This window comes from Cynocephalus volans, chromosome 11, assembly GCF_027409185.1.
Source record: "Cynocephalus volans isolate mCynVol1 chromosome 11, mCynVol1.pri, whole genome shotgun sequence".
NCBI lineage: Eukaryota > Metazoa > Chordata > Mammalia > Dermoptera > Cynocephalidae > Cynocephalus > Cynocephalus volans.
The window spans coordinates 11390345-11407590 of record NC_084470.1 but is presented as its reverse complement, the minus strand read 5'-3'; the positions used below and the strand labels follow the sequence as shown (position 1 = coordinate 11407590).

The 17246-nt window shown below is 41.0% G+C and overlaps 1 protein-coding gene across 1 annotated transcript in view; it reads right to left on the bottom strand.

The window, feature by feature from the left end:
- The window catches only part of CFAP61 (cilia and flagella associated protein 61), a 300780-nt gene that overhangs the window by 104973 nt on the left and 178561 nt on the right, over positions 1-17246 (bottom strand). Inside the window, 3 exon segments of the mRNA XM_063113349.1 lie at positions 5966-6134; positions 11300-11337; positions 11339-11399. Of these exon segments, the coding sequence (XP_062969419.1) occupies positions 5966-6134; positions 11300-11337; positions 11339-11399 (268 nt within the window).

The following is a 17246-nucleotide window of genomic DNA, read 5'->3' as shown; positions in this document are numbered from 1 at the left end:
GCACTTAAAGGTGTGGAGCTGTTTTTGTACACTTCTATAAAGGATTACAGAAATAAATGCAAACTCAATGGGATTATGTATTTTTCATATTCACATAATGGCATTTTTCACAAAATAGGAAAAATTAAAACTAGGATTTTAAATCCCCAAGCCAATTAATTTGTCCACACAGAGTTTAGCAGAACTCAACAAACCAAAAATGAACAATGGGGGGAAAAATTGACACTATCCCATCAAAGTAAGGGAGAACAAACTTGAGTATAAGAACATGGGTATATTTAATGAAGAAGTGCCATCAATGCTGGCTATCCAATCTAGAGGGTTCTCTGACACTAAACTACCACTAACTTTTGATTGGAGAGCAGTAGACAACTTTCCAACCATGCCATCAAGTGATTCGGGGTTGGACAGTACCAGCATCACTAGCTGGTGGGAGCCCCCTGACCACCCCATGCCCCTCAGCAAGCTATAGTGGCATGGACTGCTGGCGGCCTACCCAGCATCCTGTCTCCCTTTCTTTCTTAGTAACAGACTCCTGGGAAATATGCCTGGCTGAAAAACTACATTTCTCAATTCATGAAATAAGCAGTGGTCACGAGATACAAGCAGGAGTCCTTGGGTGAGGCAATATGAAAAATTGTTTTGCTCTAGCCCTTCCTCCTTCCTGCTTCTTGCAAATGAAATGGCTGGAGCCACAACAGCCATCTTGATATGCTGAGAATGGAAGCCACGTGTTAGAGAAGAAAGGGTCCTGGGTTCCTGATGTGAAAGTTGTCAGAATCAAAATGGAGTCAGTTGTGTTAAAAACCCTGGCAGACGGAGCCAGGGAAGACCATGAAGGGAGGATTCTTATGCACGAATGCTTGATAACAAGAACTATCACAAAAGACTTTGCAAAAACCACAACTTTGCACAAAGGCCATCACAACCTTATACACACAAAAAAACTTCTGTGAGGTCATCTACCCAGCAACCACCTGCCCAACCTCAAACTGGTGCCACCCTTCTTACTGATCCTCATAGCTAAGGATAATATCTCAAAACAATTATATAATCCTCCTCATTTTTCCTTTAAAAACCTTGTCTTCCTTCACCTCCTTGAATACACACAGTTTACTATGGCATGTGTATTTCCACGGCAAATAAATTCCAATGCCTGTTGTGAATATGTCATTTTCTTTTAGAGAGCCTCTGTGTGTTATTCAGGTTGACACTGATGATACCAGGGAGTCACCTTACCAGACCTCAGCTGATTTTCTCCAGATATTTTTAATAAGAGAAAGAAATAAAGTTTTTTTCTTTGGAACCACTTATTTGACTCTAGCTATAAATAATAAGTTCTCGAATCTCTGTTGTAAAGACCTTTAAAAGCCGTTGACTGTAATCCCTGCACCACATCAATGACAGAGAGAGAGGGAGAGAAGGAGAAAGGGAGAGGGAAGGAAGGGAAAGAGGCAGAAAGGGAGAGAGAAACAGAGACGGTGGTTGAGACTGTGCTCTGGAGCAGAACACCTGACTTCACACCCTAGTCTGTCACTTCCTCGTTCACTGACCTTGGAGAGATCACCTAAGCTTCACTGTACCTCAGTTCCATCATCTAGTGTTCCATGAGGGTTCCATCAGTGGACACGTCTGTCTCGTGGCAAACACCCAACCACTTCAGGTACTCTTACCTCCTGATGGGGGCTCCCATGACAGAACACTCCTGTCTCCTGGGGCTGGCCATTCCCTTTTGAGCAGACTTTCAGACTATTAGCAAGTTGTTTCTTAGGATGAATACGCACTGCTTCTGGGGATCTGTCCTGAATCTGCTGCAGGGGGCCGTGATGGACAAGGCTGGCTCATTTTCTCTTCATGTATTGGCTCCATGGCTGGCTGGCCGTACTGTCCACCTGAAGCTTCACCCCCTCTGGCTGAACACCTGGAGTGACTCTGAGTCTCTGGCTGAGCTTCAGCTTGTTCTTTCCCTTCTTAAATGTGACTCCAAGAAGCAAATGCAATATTGCAAGTGTGCTGGTTTTTGTGACATATCCTTTGACACAATCATCATCATCAAGAATTTTACCCTTTGTCAGTATGTGTGCTTTTCTTTCTCCAATTGTATTTTGTTGGGTATTAATATTGTGGCTGTCTCTAACAGCTGTCTGAATTTGCTCGACAGAGTCTTTTGCTGGTGTACTTTTAGCTATCTTCTTATTTTTAGCTTTTGATGTCATTTTGATCAGGTATTTCTCTTGTACTCTGAATTTAGTATAAAAACAGTTGTGGCCTTGTAACAGGATAGTTTGAAACCAAGACATTCACTGTTATAACTGTTGTATTTTTGTCCTGACATTCTGGTTTATACTTTCACTTTGAACCATTGTGGCTGTTTACTTTGTTTCCTCCCCCTTTTTTTTCCTCCAGTGTTTTGGGAGGTAAATTTCTTTACACTGTTGAAAAGCATTCTTTAACCTTATTTCTTCTAAATATAAGAATCAAGACTGAGATATTACCTATGTGTTTCCCCATTTAAGACAATGCATATTCCTCTCTGGCTACCTCTTTCTCTATTTTCAACATCTTCTTGGCCTTTATTAGATTAATTTAGATTGAGTCATTATTTCGTATTTTGCATTTGTTCTCAGATTTAAAAAAATATTTAGATTACATTTTTAAATTGTTCATGATGCTTGCCACCTGTCCTTTTATACTATTGTGGAGCTCTAGATTTTCTTTTCTTTTCTTTCTCAGTTATTTGGAATATACATTAAAGCAAAGAACATGGAAGGTAATTTTTCTGAGGCATGGCACATAAAAGAATGGCTTTCTGCTATCTTCAAATAAGAGAGACTTAGGTGGGCATTAATTATTGAATCACCACATTTTGTTCAAAATTCTGTGTGGTTTAATTTTCTTTTGTCACTCAGTGCTGGAGAGGAAATTTTTGATGCCTACCTTATTTTTGTTCTTTTTTAGAGGAAAGATTTTGTGAACTCTTATTTTTCTTTTGAAATTTTTCATTTTTTCCCAATCACTCTCATAAAAACAAAATTATGTCAGAATGTAACTAGCCAAGCAAAAATTTTCTTTGATTTTGCCTGGGATGTGGTCAGTGGGGCAATATGTTTTTCAGGTGAGGAAAGTTTTCTTCTAGAATATCTTTAACTATTGTCTCTATTCCATTTCTTTGGGTCCCTTCTTGAGGAAAACCAGTTATTTATATGTTACCTTCATATCTACCATATTCTGTCATCTCGTGTACCAAGTGTATCCCTTTGTCCTTTGTCTCTGCCCTCCAGGGGGCTTTGTGCTTTGTCTTCAGCATCACTAACTCTCTCTGATGGGGATTTAATTCCAGCTCTTTCTTATGCACCCACCTCCCTTTTTATCTAATCCTGTGGCTTCTCAGCTTAGCCTCTGCTCTTCTGTTGGCTTTAGCTTCCATTTCAGAGGCTGGTGATCAAATTGTACTGAGGATGACATATAATTTCCTGCAATGTTTGTGTATATGTCTATGTATGTCTGTGAATTCTGAGAAATATTTTGGAATACTTTTTAAAATATGTTTTTCCTTTGATGTTTCCAGATGTTCCCTTTCTTATCCTGTTACCTTTTGGTTCTAGGTGTCTCTTGCTGTTCAACAAATTTGCACCAAAACTTAGTGGTTTAAACAACTCGTGGAGAGTGGCTCTGTGATCTCAGTTGTAAGCTGTCTCAGAGTGGTTTTCAAACCAGTGTGTGTTCACCAATAAAAACAATTAAAATTGATAGCACAGTGGGGAAGGGAGTTGGAGGATACCAAAAGTGAGTTGGCTAAATCTTGATCTTCAAAATGAAAAGGTCACAGATAATGTCTGAAGTTGATAGATCAAGGAAAAAACTTCTGTAAACATTTGGAGTTACAGGGTAATCACTGAAGAACTAACAACAGAAATTCTTCCTACTGGTGCCTCTGGAAACAGGGCTTGGAGGTAAGAGAGGAGTGGGAGAGACACCAGCCTCCTCGAGGTCAGCCCTGCAGTGCAATTTAATGTTTTATCATGTGCACGGATTTTCTGGTTATAAAAGTAAGTGAGGCGTATTTGGATATCAAAAATATTGCACAATATTAGAGTGAGACATGTCATTTAAAAGGTCTGATTAGAGGTTAAGGCTTGTAACTATACTTTATGACAGGTTGTCTTCTTACTTTGGGTTCAAGCTATACTTTCATCATTGACTTTCTTTTGTTAAAAAAAAAAATCACAATTTGGGACAAAAACATGAGAGTTAAAGAGAAGAAAATGGGAAAATAAATAAGAACCAGAAGCTCCCAGTGAATTCAGTTGCCCTTTCTATATTGCTCTATGTCCCTTTGGTTTTTCTCTCCTCCTGGAAAAATTAAATTGAGACTCCTTTTATCACTTCCTCATTTCATTCTTTCCATTGTAAAAGGGCCAGGGCTTAGTGTGCCACAGCCTAAAGCTGAGGGGTAGCCAACACACATGGGCAGATGCCCCAGTCTCTGGACAGCTGGCTGGGACTTCCTCTCGCACTTTCCAAAGCAAGGATCACAGGAGCTGCTGGAGCGGGCGGAGGCAAACAAGCTAAAACAGTGCACGACATCCTCTTCTGGCTTAGTGTTTTAAAAAGTAAGAGGAATATTTAAATACCCAAATGAAGTATCCCTGTGGTTAACGTTTATCCTTTAATCAGAAAAAAAATGCTTTTCTACCCTTTGATAATTAGACCTCTTTAAAAAAGAAAGAAAGAAAAGGAATCACTCAGAGGTTGACCCAAGCTACTCAAAGTGTGGTCCACTGGCCAGCAACCCAGGCATCACTCAGGAGCTTGTAAGGAATGTGGTCTACAGGCTCCCCATACCAGGCCTCCTGCTCAGAATCTACATAGTACCAAGATGCAGACGGGATTTGTGTGCATAGCACTGTTGGAGAAGTGCTGCGCTAAGGATAGATGAGGGATTCTAGGTCAAAGAAGTTCAAGCTGGTGGTTCTCAGCCTCAGCTTAGAAGCATCTGGGAAGCTTTTAAAAACTTCTGATAACTGGGCCCCATCCCAGAATAATTAAAACAATCTCTGAGGTTGGGGCCTAGGCATGGCTGTGCTTTCAAAGCACCCAGGTGATCTCAACATGCAGCCAAAGCAGAGAACACTGGTGAAGTGATGTCACAGCTGCTCAGCACATTCAGTGACAATGCCCGGACTGAGACCCTGTCTATCTCCTCCATGTGCTGCCTCCTCCTGGCTTGGCAATCTACATGCCTACATGGAACGCACAAAAATTGTGAGATGGTCTGAGACCCCATCCTTGAGTTACAAAGCTAACTTCATTTCATTAGAGATGCCCTATTTCTGTGGACCACATGAAACGCTAATGTGTACTGCAAAGTGAGAACATTAAAATCTGCTGCCCGAAGACACTGAACGGCTTCGGTTGCCTCCAGCAATACTTCATTCAAATGTGGCTTGAGAGTTTAAGCAAATGGAAATCATGGTCACTGGGAAACCAACCCATCAGTCAGATTTCCTAGTTTTATAACTGAGAGACAAAATAAAATCATGGTTGACAGAAGGCACACATGTTTGAAATACTTTCGTGGGAGCCCTTCGCCACAGCCAAATGTTAGCCTCTTGGGGCATAAATTAATTTACCACACAAACACATGCCTGATTGTGTCTGGATTCTGCTATGGTGAACAGTAAGTGTTAGACTTGTGGACAACAGCTTAAAGAATGACATTTCTCCAACCTGCTGTGATTTTCATCCTTGAGCAGAATGTTTTTCTTGGAATGTGTTTCTGGGAGGGTTTGCAGACATGATTCTGGTCATGTGCATGGTCCTTGAGGAGTGCTTTTATGAGTGCAGAGTGGCAGCTGTCCGGGCAAGGCGGGATGCTCTTTACTCAGAGAGTGAGGGTCCCAGTAAACAAGGCTCGTCAGGGAGATTTCCCAATGTGCCATGGGCACTGTGTGTATGGCCTTACCTAGTACTGCCACCCAGTGCAGAGGATGAGGAAGTCATAGAACACGATTTCTCCCATGGAAAGCACGATGCGCTTGGCTGCTCATTCTATGCTGGTCATTCTACCAACCACAACATTCACCCAGGAACACAGTGACATCAATGCATAATCTTTATCATTAAAACAGTGGCTGCAAAGAGAGGAGCTCCGTAAGTGACATTTGAGCAGCTGACAGTGGGCATTAATTAGACATCTGGTAAGCTAGTTCAAGTCCCCTGGTAGGCCAAGTCTGTGGTCTTGCTGTGAGTTTACTAGCAGGAAATTTTTTGTTATGAAACACTTAGTCACAGATTGACATCGTCCCATCAAAGCTAAATTGTTCCACCTGGCTTAGGCCAGTCCACAACAGGGAGGGTGTGTGTGTGTGTGTGTGTGTGTGTGTGTGCGCGTGTGCGTGTGCGTGTGTGTGTGCGTGTGTGTGTGTGTGTGTGTGTGTGAAATCACACATGAAAATATACTCTCTTCTGCTTCTATTTCATGGAGGTTGTAAATTTACTTTAATTGTTGAATTGTTATATTGAACGTAGACTTAAAGGGAATGAGGAAAAAGGTGACATCGTTGAGGACTTCTAAAGGCAAGGATCAAAGTTCTAAAATACCAAAACCCCTTCCTATTTGCTACTATGTTCCAATAAGTACCTCACTCTTAGAATTCACATATGGCTTCATGACACAACAGCAAAACATGTTTTATTTAAAGATGTCGTCAGTTAGGGAATTACATTTGCAGCAAGTACACTTAAAAGGAGATTCTTCAGTGGAGACTTTTGGGACTTGCTGTGCAGGCCAAAGGTGATTTACAGGGAATAGGAACTCTACAAACAGCAGGTCCAGGGTGGATGTTCACTCTGTGGCTTCAGGGCACTGGTGGCTGCTTGGGCTTTCATTTTCTGGGTTTTATTGGAGTTCACACACTCTACTGTAATGTGACAAGAGTGGGGTCCTTATGGCTTTGGTTTATTTACAGTTTTGTGAGGGTTGTTTTCAGAATTTCCTTGCATAAATGGCCTTGTAATGATTCTGCAGTCTGAGAGTCTAAGGCGATAGGACAATAAGTGTTTAATTTGAATTTAGTCTGCATGAATTTTTTCAAAAAGAATTGTGCCACGGTCTGCATACCTGCTCTTTTGCTGCTGAGCTTGGACCCTGGGGACTCTGTCCCCCTGATGTACTTGTTTCCTCGCCTCTCACCGTGGGATAATGAGCCCTCCCTATGTGCCTCGACCACTGCAAGGAATGAACACGAGAATGTAAGTGATGCTGTTTTGTCAAGGGGGCTGCATATTTGAAGGGTATTATTCTAAATAATATTAATGATACATAATCCTGTTTACTCTCTTTGGAGGCAAACAGGATTCTGAAGTGGTAATGGGAGAACATTTTTTCTTTTTGATCCACACATGAGTCTGGTCTCACCACACAAAGAGAATTCTAGTAATGGACGCACATTAGACCCCGTTGCAGGGCCTGTGAAAGAGGCAGGAGCTCTGGGCTTTGTATCTCTCCATGAAACAACACTTAAAAATGAGAACATTTCTTCTTAATAAGAGAAGAAAATCAAGGGCTGGCCCATCACAGGGAAATAATAGATAGTGAGATGAAATTCTCTTTTAAAAAACCATTTTAATAGCTTCACAGGAATATGGGAAACTTCATTGATCCCCTACATTCACGAGAGACTCACAAAGGATTGTTCTTATTTGTTATATAGACCCTACTGTAAGCTATCCAAGATGAGGAAAGATTAAACATAGTTAGTGCACAGAGATTAGTCTTATGAGGATTCGCCCAAAGATAAAAGCTCTCGGGGGATATCTGTGGAAGGCTAAGACAATACTATTTTTAAGGACAGTAGGACAGCAGTGTTGATAATGTCAGAATGCATATTTCAGAATTAGAATTTGAGCTCTGTCCAGTGGGTACTGGCATTGGACAACACTGGTTTTCAGGAAGATTTACACAGACACAAAAGGAGGCATTGAAGAATGGGGGGTGCTTGCTTTTACAGCCTGTTACTACACTGAAAGACATCTCTCAGCTTCAAATGTCATGGTGTAAGTGATTGCTCTCCATTCCAGGCCTTCCTTAACTTCCCTGCCAGATGAGTGAAATAATATATTAAAGACCGTAAGGGATATTTTTCCAAAAATATTGCCTAAGGAGTGTTAATAAGCATTAAGACTCTAATGCCACAGGGACCGTCTCGTGGCTTGGTGACAACAGAAGTGCCTCCACTGGCGTTCTCTGGGAAAGAGAGAAGGAGCCAAGGAAGGCACATCAATAAAACATCATGTTTCTCAAGGGAGCTTGACCCTGACTCAAAAATAATGTGAAAGGATGTCTTCACAGAAAATTCTAGAGACAGATAATAAGGAGGAGGGAAAAAAGCAGCAATGCAGGATGGGGAAGTTTCTAGAAGAGGGCATATATGAGGAGTGGCAGCTTGCTCAAGTTCATAGGGCTCCCAAACCTAGCAGTCAGAAGTCAGCCCAAAGCTCCAGGTGCACAATTAGAAGCAAACTGCAGGGGAGCAAATATAAGTCAGTGCAAACCTGCACCTCATGGAATCGGAACACTTCATGGCTGGAAAAAACGTTAGAGGTTTGCACACAGGATTAATTGTGACACTCCTAGAAGAAGGACCATTCCAATTAACTTTCAATTATTCAGGGCTGATTGTCCAGTTAGTGGATTTCTCCTGCTTCCTGTTTCCCCGCCTGCCGCCTTCCTTTCAGCAGCATCAGGCGTGTCATTAGCACCTCCACCAGAGGCTGCAGGGGTGGGTGCAGAGGACAGGGACAGTCATTCAAAAACTAACAACAGTAATGAAACAAAACACTGGTTAAGGACAAGTTCAAAATTAGTATTTAGAATGAGGAATTTAAATTATTAAATTTATAGATGTCATTTGCACTTGTTATTTTTAAACTCCATGATCAGAGATAATTTCCTTTGTTAGGGTATGAGGACCATTGGAAAGGCAATATCCTGTTTCGGTTCAGTCTGTGGTTTCTAAGAATTAGGATGACATACAAAGGGAGCTGGCTGTGTTATTTAGTCCCTATCTAATTCTTGATCAAGAGGACTTTTGCAGGTATTTTTGGAGGTAAATTTCATCTATCCCACAATATTTACTGAGCACCTGCCATGTGCCAAGCACTGTCCCAGATGCTGGGGATACACCAGTGAACAAAAAGGCACTCTTGCCTTCATGGAGTTTACATTAGAGTTGAAGGATTCAAAATATAAAGAATAAACATAATTTTTTCCTTGAATAGTCAAAGCAATCCTGAGCAAAATAATAATAATAATATTATTATTATTTATTTATTTATTTTTAATAACACTCCCCAACTTCAAATTAGACCACAAAGCTATAGTAACTAAAACAGCATGGTTCTGGCATAAAAACAGACACTCAGACCAATGGAACAGAATAGAGAAACCAGAAATCAACCCACATACTTATAGCCAACTAATCTTTGACAAAGGCATCAAGAACATACATTGGGGAAACATAATTTTAAAAGGCAGATTACATAATATTTAGAAGGATTTCAGTAGCAAGAAAAAATAGAGCAGAGTAAGGGGGACTGGAGTGTGTTATGGTGTTGCTAATGACTGGGGTGGTCAGGGTAAGCCTTATGGAAAGGTGACATTTAGGAGAGAAAAGCAAAGACCCTGAGGTGGGGACTTGCTATGTGTCTGACGGACATCGGGGATATTGGTCTGGCTAGAGGAGGAAAAAAGAGCAAAAACAGTAAAAGATAAAGTCAGAGAAGTAAATAGATGGGGAAAGATTTTAGGTCAGGGCATTCTAGAATCTTCTGTGATGATGAAAATGTTCTGGAGCTGTACTGTCTAACATGGTAGCCACAGGACACATGTGGCTATTTGCACATTTGAAATGTGACTGAGGAGCTGAATTTCTCATCTCATTTAATTTTAATTCATTTAAATTTAAATAGCCACATGTGGCTAGTAGTCACCATGTGGACAATGCAACTCTGTGCCATAAGGAGGTGACATGATCGGAGTCACATTTCTGCAGTGTTGCTCTGCTACTGTGCTGAGAATGTAGGGAGGCAAGGACAGTGGCAGAAACATCAGGTGACTTTCACCCCAGCTCTCGGGCTGTCTATGCAGCATCACACACCAGCAGAAAGTCATTGACTCACTCTTCTCTCCTGTAACACATCCAGTATGGGGAACTGGCAGAAACTTTTACCAAGCTGACTGAATTAAATTCCTCTTAAGATATTTATCAACAAAGCCAGCATTTCTTGGGAAACATAATTTGTGAGACCAGAACTTGGTGTTATGTTAATTTTAATAAAGAAAATCCAGCAACCTTGGCTTATCATATACTTGCCACAATAAAAAAAAAAAAAAAAATCAAAGTTCAGAGAAATGAAATCCCTTGCCCAGACCCTTAGTGGTAGGGGCAGGATCTGAATCCACATCCTCCCTTTTATCTGCTTTGTAATGACATCCTTCCAAAAAAAAAAAAAAAAAAAAAAAATCAAAGTTTATAGTTTGGTAAAAGTATTAGGTTGAAATGAGCCTGGTTCTGCTGGCAAGGAAAACCGTGGTTTTCTTACTCTTCAAAGGCAAAGCAAGTATTTTTCACAGAGGGAAGAGGGTCCCTTCATCACAGATTCTGTAATGAGCCTCCTGAGAGGGAACAATTTCCTTCTCCCTTGTTGGAAAAATTGGGAGATTGTTTCAAGAGGCAGGGAGCCTAATATTTCTGGTACCCCTATTTTGTTACAGGAAATTAAAATTAATGGAACCGTGCAATAATGAAATGGTATTTTCTAGAACAGATGTTGTCAGTGATTGTACAGGGATGAAAACTCTAAAGCTTGCCTGGACTGGTGTCGAAGGGCCCTGATTGATCAGCCCCTGATTACAAATGGCTGCAGTGGGTGTGAGACCCACACCCCGGTGGGTTGCTCTGTTAGATGTAAATACAGTCACCAAGCTCCACTGCCCTGTAGTGTCTGTCACACACAGAACCCAAATGCAGGGGTGGCTGGGCCCAGAGGCTCCATCATCTCAACTGTTTGGAACAGTCAGATGTTTTGCCGCAGACACAGAATGGTGGCCCGACCCTGCCACTCTTGGCCATGCACTTGTGAACAGGTTTGTACTTGCATCTCCTAAGTAATGTCTGAACTCCAGGAGAAAAGCCCTTCCCCCTTTCCAATCTGAAACCTATTACTTAGCATGAAAAAGTCTGCAGACCAATTAGGACGTTTAGGCCTCAGAACGAAAAATAAATTGAATTCATACTCGCTTGCTAAAAACTTCCTTTGTTCAGTGGCCAGAAGATTTTTTTCCTGGGAGTCCATGAGTTGAAATCAGGGAGAGATTATTGAATTTCAGGTGAGAGCTGAGGAGAAAGAAAAAAAGGAAACGAACAAAAGGAGGTTAAGCGTGATACCGTGAAAGTTTATTCTAATCTAATTTAACTTTATTTCTCATGTGATCTGACTGTTGATTTTTTTCTTTGAAGCCAGCAACTCTTTTTGTACGAACCTTCAAATAGAACTGACCATTTAAATGAAAAAAGGAAGATGGAGCTGGAGCCGCTAATTATAAAAAACTTCCAAAAGCCACACACAGTAATGACAGACGCTGTTTAATTTTTTTTTTTTTTAATTTGCTTCTCAAAGTAAAACAAAATAAAACCCACAAATTGGGAGGAGGGAGGTAAATTTAGTATAAATTAGTGCATGGGTGGAACTGAGGCAGGGTGATTTGCCATGACCGTACAGCTGGTAAGTCTGGCATGAGTTTAGAACCTAGGCTGCTGGCTCCAGCGTTCTCGCCTAACCTCTGCCTCCACTGCCCTCTCAAGTTGTTGACAGGGAGCCAAAGATCATCTAATTCCCACAGATCAACATGAGCTTTATTACTTTCAGATACATGTAATTATTCAATCAGGATACCAAAGAAACATCTAGGAGAAAATTCTAGAGGACTCCTTGTAAGAGCAAGACTGCCTTATATGTGCTTCAGGCTTTCCAGAGCCCAAGGCACATTCACAGGCATTATCTTAGAGATTAGTCTTTAAGACAATTTATGCTGGGGTGGGGGTGTGGGCAGGTTTTCATGATCCGTGTCTCATATGTAAGAAAATCAAGGTTGAGAATGGTAATTTGCTCAAGGTCACGGAGCTCATAAGCAGCAGGGCCAGAAATGAAATCCAGGGCTTCTGACCCTAAGCAGCGCCCTTCTGTCACCCATGCCACCCTTTGTCACCAGTCCTGGGGGTGATTCTGTGTAGCATGCCCAACACACTGAGTGGAGGCTTCTGAAGAACCCACACGCATTTGCCCTTTGTGATTTAAAACACTCCTGCTGAAGATGTACACTCTGCTTAGAGTCAGCAAAATTTTAGGGGTGAGTTGATCTTTTCATAGAGTTTAGGGTGATGGGAAAGATGTTTTTTCCTAAACTCTCTTCCTAGTTCACAACTCCCCTTAAATCAACCAAGTGTCAAAAAAAGCAGCCTTCACCGAGTCAGAGGAAAACAACTGCCCTCCTTTCCCATGAGGCAATTGGAAATTTTCCAAATGTGGAAAATGCCATCAATTTACTGACAATCTGTGAAGTAGCACTAAAAGCCGGAGACTTTTGGTGATGGCAAAGGCCAGCAATGCAGTAAACGCAACTGCATCTGACATTTAAAAATAGCTGAATATTATGAAAGGTTTTGCTCCGAAGCCTCTAAGGATAGGTGTCCCTTAAGAATGAATGTTCTTATTGGATATGAAGAAAACCAGACACATCTTATCCTCTAGTAATAAGAATAAAAATGTTGAATATCTTCAAATAACATAAAGGTCACAATTAACCTTAGCTACTCATGGGTGCAAAAAGCACATGGATGACAGGCCTTTGATTTATTAGGTTTTAATGGAAAATGCAAATACTATGTGATTCTACTCACGAGCAGTTAAAATTTATCCTGGCTTTGGGTCCTATATGATTGAAACTGGTTTATGTTGTACTAATAATAGGTATATACCAGTCTTTTTTATATCTCTATGTGAATAGAAGACTTAATAATTATCCAGTTATATCTTTTACTACAAAAACAATCCCTTTGGTACCAAATAATTTGAATTATCTAACATGGATCAAATGACTTGTATGTTGCCAAGTTACCATATTGTATTATTCTAAATTATGCTATTGCACAACTTAAAAATTTCCTCAAAAGACATAGTAGTGGGGGTTTTTTTGTTTTTGTTTTTGTTTTTAAAAAATCATCTTAATGGTACAGTAGAGATTTCATGTGTTGGGGGCAGAGGGTGGGGAATTTTCTGGATTTTTATATATGAAAGAATGAGCTTTCCACTTATTTTCTTTAGCCCTAGTCAAATCCCTTTTGCATTCTTCCTTATGGCTGTTCTGGTTCTTTCTCCAATCTTCAGGTTCTCTTCTGCAATCCTTCTTGTCTCCCTCTTGTCCCCCTTCCTCATTCTGAAGTGAGCATATCTTCTCTATCATGAAGGAAACACAGGCCAGCCACCAGGTTTCCCTCCATCTCCCTTCGTGCCGTGTCTGATGCATCTACAAGAGTGTTCTTCCATTCCCCTGATTCAGAAGAGAGGTGCGTCCCCATCAACCCTGTATCTTCTTCCAGTCCTTCTCTCATCTCTCCCAATCCCTGCAGTGGCTCTGAGGACACCTGGAAGTATTCAGTCTCATGCTGATAAGGTGGGTGCATGAAGCCAGCAGGGGCCGTGGCTCTGCTTCCCTGCTTCTCCATGTGTGCTTTCCATTCCAAAGTCACCTCAGGTCCAAGGTGGCTCCTGCAGTCATCACATTCACATTACAGCAGAAGGAAGGGGAAATGGGCAGGAAGAGCTGCCTTATTAAGAAGCTGTCGGGCCTTAAAAACTAACGCCACCTTAAGTGACATTACAAGCGGTGCTATTATGGGCCCACAAGGGTGTATTAACATGGCAGCCTAAGGCGGTGCCTGGAGGAAGTAGGGTGGGAGTGTCTGCAGGAACCTTGCTTTAGCCCTTATTGGCCAAATACATGCTTCGGTGCTCGTGAACACTGCGTAATTGCAATAGCTAGGCATTGAGACAGGATGCATGCTTTCGTAACCTTTAAGCTGATTGGAGGATGTAAAACTCCCTTCCCCATTTGCCTTTAAAAGCAAGTTCTTGTGTGATAATAAACGGAACTGCTCGACAGAACCCCCACCGCCTCTGAGTGTCCTTTAACTAGGCCAGTTGGGGCTGGCAGTGTGCTCACCTCTCTTCACGGCTCTCTTCCCCCGTCTCCTTCCAAAGGGGGCAGGAGGGAAAGAGGAATCCAGGCCATTTGCTCGCCCACCAAAAGGAACGAGGCTAGGGCTGTTCGGGTCTGCCGGTGGCAGACCCGACAAGAAGCCGTCCTGAAAGTCCCACATGATATGTTTACTTACATGGCCAGAACTCAGTGATGCAGCCACATGTAGTACAGGGGAGGCTGGAAAATGTACTTTTTCAAAGAAAAACACAGTGGTTTTTCAAACAACCACACTAGCCAGGGTTCTGTCACCATGGATGAAGGGCAGAATGAATACCAGGAGGCAAGTGGACATCTCTACTTGAGCTGACTCATGAAGGAAGGGAGGGATGGAGACTGGGGAAGATCTTTAGTAATCCAGACCCAGGCCAAAAACAGATGACAGACTCCACAGGGTTTGACTGAATGAAGGCAGAGGCATGTGCAAGGTTGCAGAAGCCAAAAACGGATGTTGCGTTGTCCAGGGGCTAGCAGTGAGATGCCATTACTGATCCTAAGCCCAAAGGAGCAAGGGACGGAGAAAATGGTGAGAGCTGTGGCTATGGATGAGGTCTGCCCCTAGTTACTGTGGCCACAGAACGTGCTGTCTCAGAAAACACTGGCCTAAGGTTCTCTTTTATATACTGCCTTTTTTTATTAAACCAGTTCCTCCTCCTTTCTATCTGTCAACAAGCTTCATGCCCTTGTCCCTGGGTGATGTCACCATCATGACTTTATCTTACAATTGTGTTTACTACAGTCTACTACACTATACATAGTGTTTCTTCTGAGCTATAAACCTAATTTCTCAATGCCTATCAGTCCTAACTGGATGCTCCAGAGGAATCCCAAATTTAATATGTTTCCAAACAAAGCTCTTTGTAGCCCCATTCCATGCTTCCTTTATCTTTGTTATAGCCATGACCAACTAACCACCTCTCAAGCCAGGAATCTGGAGGCCAATCGCAGACTTCTACCTTTCTCCCTTCCCACATTGGTCACCATTTCCAATCACCTTTACCTCGTTCACATTTTTTGAATGCTCTGCACCTGCCATTCCCATGATACACAGCCTTAGTTCACCATTTTGCCCAGTGGGTTAGTCTCCCTGGCACAAGCCTCTCTTCTTCCCATTTTCCACACAGCTACTGGAAACCTCTTTTTAAATGAAACCAAGTCTCAGTGGCTCCTGATTTTAAAATCCCCATCTTTGCTCACTACTTTGGTAACAGCAGAGCAGAGCTGTTAACAATCATGGGCTCAGGAGTCAAACTGCTTCAGTTGGACTTCAGCTTCTAGCACTGTCTACCTTTTTTGACCTTGGGCAAGTTACTTAATCTCTCTGTGGCTTAGTTTCCTAGCTTGTAAAATAGTATTAATAGAACCTAATGCCTCACAGAGGTGCTGTGAAGATTAAATGAATTTGTATCTATAAAATGCTTAGAATACTGTCTGCTACATAGTACATTTTCAGTGAATGTTAAGTATTTTTGCTACTAAACTATTAAGTCCAAATTCACTAGCATGGTCGGAGCCTAACCTGACCTCCCAACCTTCTTTGTAACATCAGCTTTCCTGCTATTCAGTGAAGGTTGTCTGACCTTTCATGCCTTTATAAGAAAGTATCACCAGCATCTTCAATTTTTCTTCAATGTTATGTCTTGGCTGTGATAGTTCTCTCTGTAATCTCATCTATCCACATCCAAATACTTAATTTCTTAAATCTATACTTGTCTAAGAGTACTGGTCCAAAATCATGAAGTTTATAATGTATAATTCTAGTAAATGCTAGCTCTTCTGAGGATGAAATATGGAGATTAAATGTTTAAGATTTTTTAATTTGATTACCTATGAATATTCCAAAAGTTCCTGCAAATAGGACAGTAAGTCATGGGGTATGGACTGTGTTTAGGCGCGCATTAGATGAAATGGCAGGAACAGCAGAACCACAGATAAAGCATGACTCTCCACACTAATGGTATTGGCTTAGTGTATATAAACAATATCTAACATCATCATAAGCCCTCTGCTCCAAAATCAGAGGTCACCATATAGTGAAAAAAAAAAAATTCAAGTTAAGTGCTCAAGTCAATGAAACATTAAACAAGTGCACCTGCATTTTCGCAGCCAATAATTCCAGTGGGGATTTCACGTTGCTGTGGATACAAAGGGAGGAACAGCTCAAAGATACTTGCAAAGCAGGGAGGGATTAGAGTATCCAGGGAAATAAGTAAAAGGTATTGCATTTCATTCCATGCTTTGGGAGGACAGCTACAAAATTAGTTCTAAACATCCTTATCCTTCAAATGAAGAGGGTCACATTGCCAATTTATTGTGAACATGACAAAAGAAACACAAAACTTTTCACATTGCTTACCCTTCTGGGAGGTAGAAACCTGCCAACCTGCTAGACAATTGCTCATTAGTTTTTATTTTTTGGCTAATTTTTTTAGCATAGCAAAGGCAACCAAAGCAAGTGATTGAATTAACTGCTTTCATTAATGCCTTTATTTAAACAAATAGATAATGTAGGGAAAAAATAATTACTCCACATCGATCTAAATGTTTCAATTTAATTTACTAAAACCTCTGCTTTCTGATTTATTCAGAACAGTGACAAAAATATTTGCTAAGTGACAATAAATCCTAGCTCAAGATAGATATTTAACCTAACTGCATATTTTCTTGTCAAAGAGCAACTCAGAATTAATTCAGTCTTAATGATACCACATAATACTATAAAATTAGTGATACAATTTTATAGATCAGTTTTAAAAGTTAGGAGTTATGTGAACTTCCAATATTAAAAGACAATATATATGGCAAAATAAATCAAAATAAAATACTTGTTATAAGGGTAGAGCAGATTCAGAGAATCTACCAGCTTTTCCCTGAAAAAAAAATTGACTTTGTTTAGCAATATTTTTCTGTTTAGACCACAAAATCA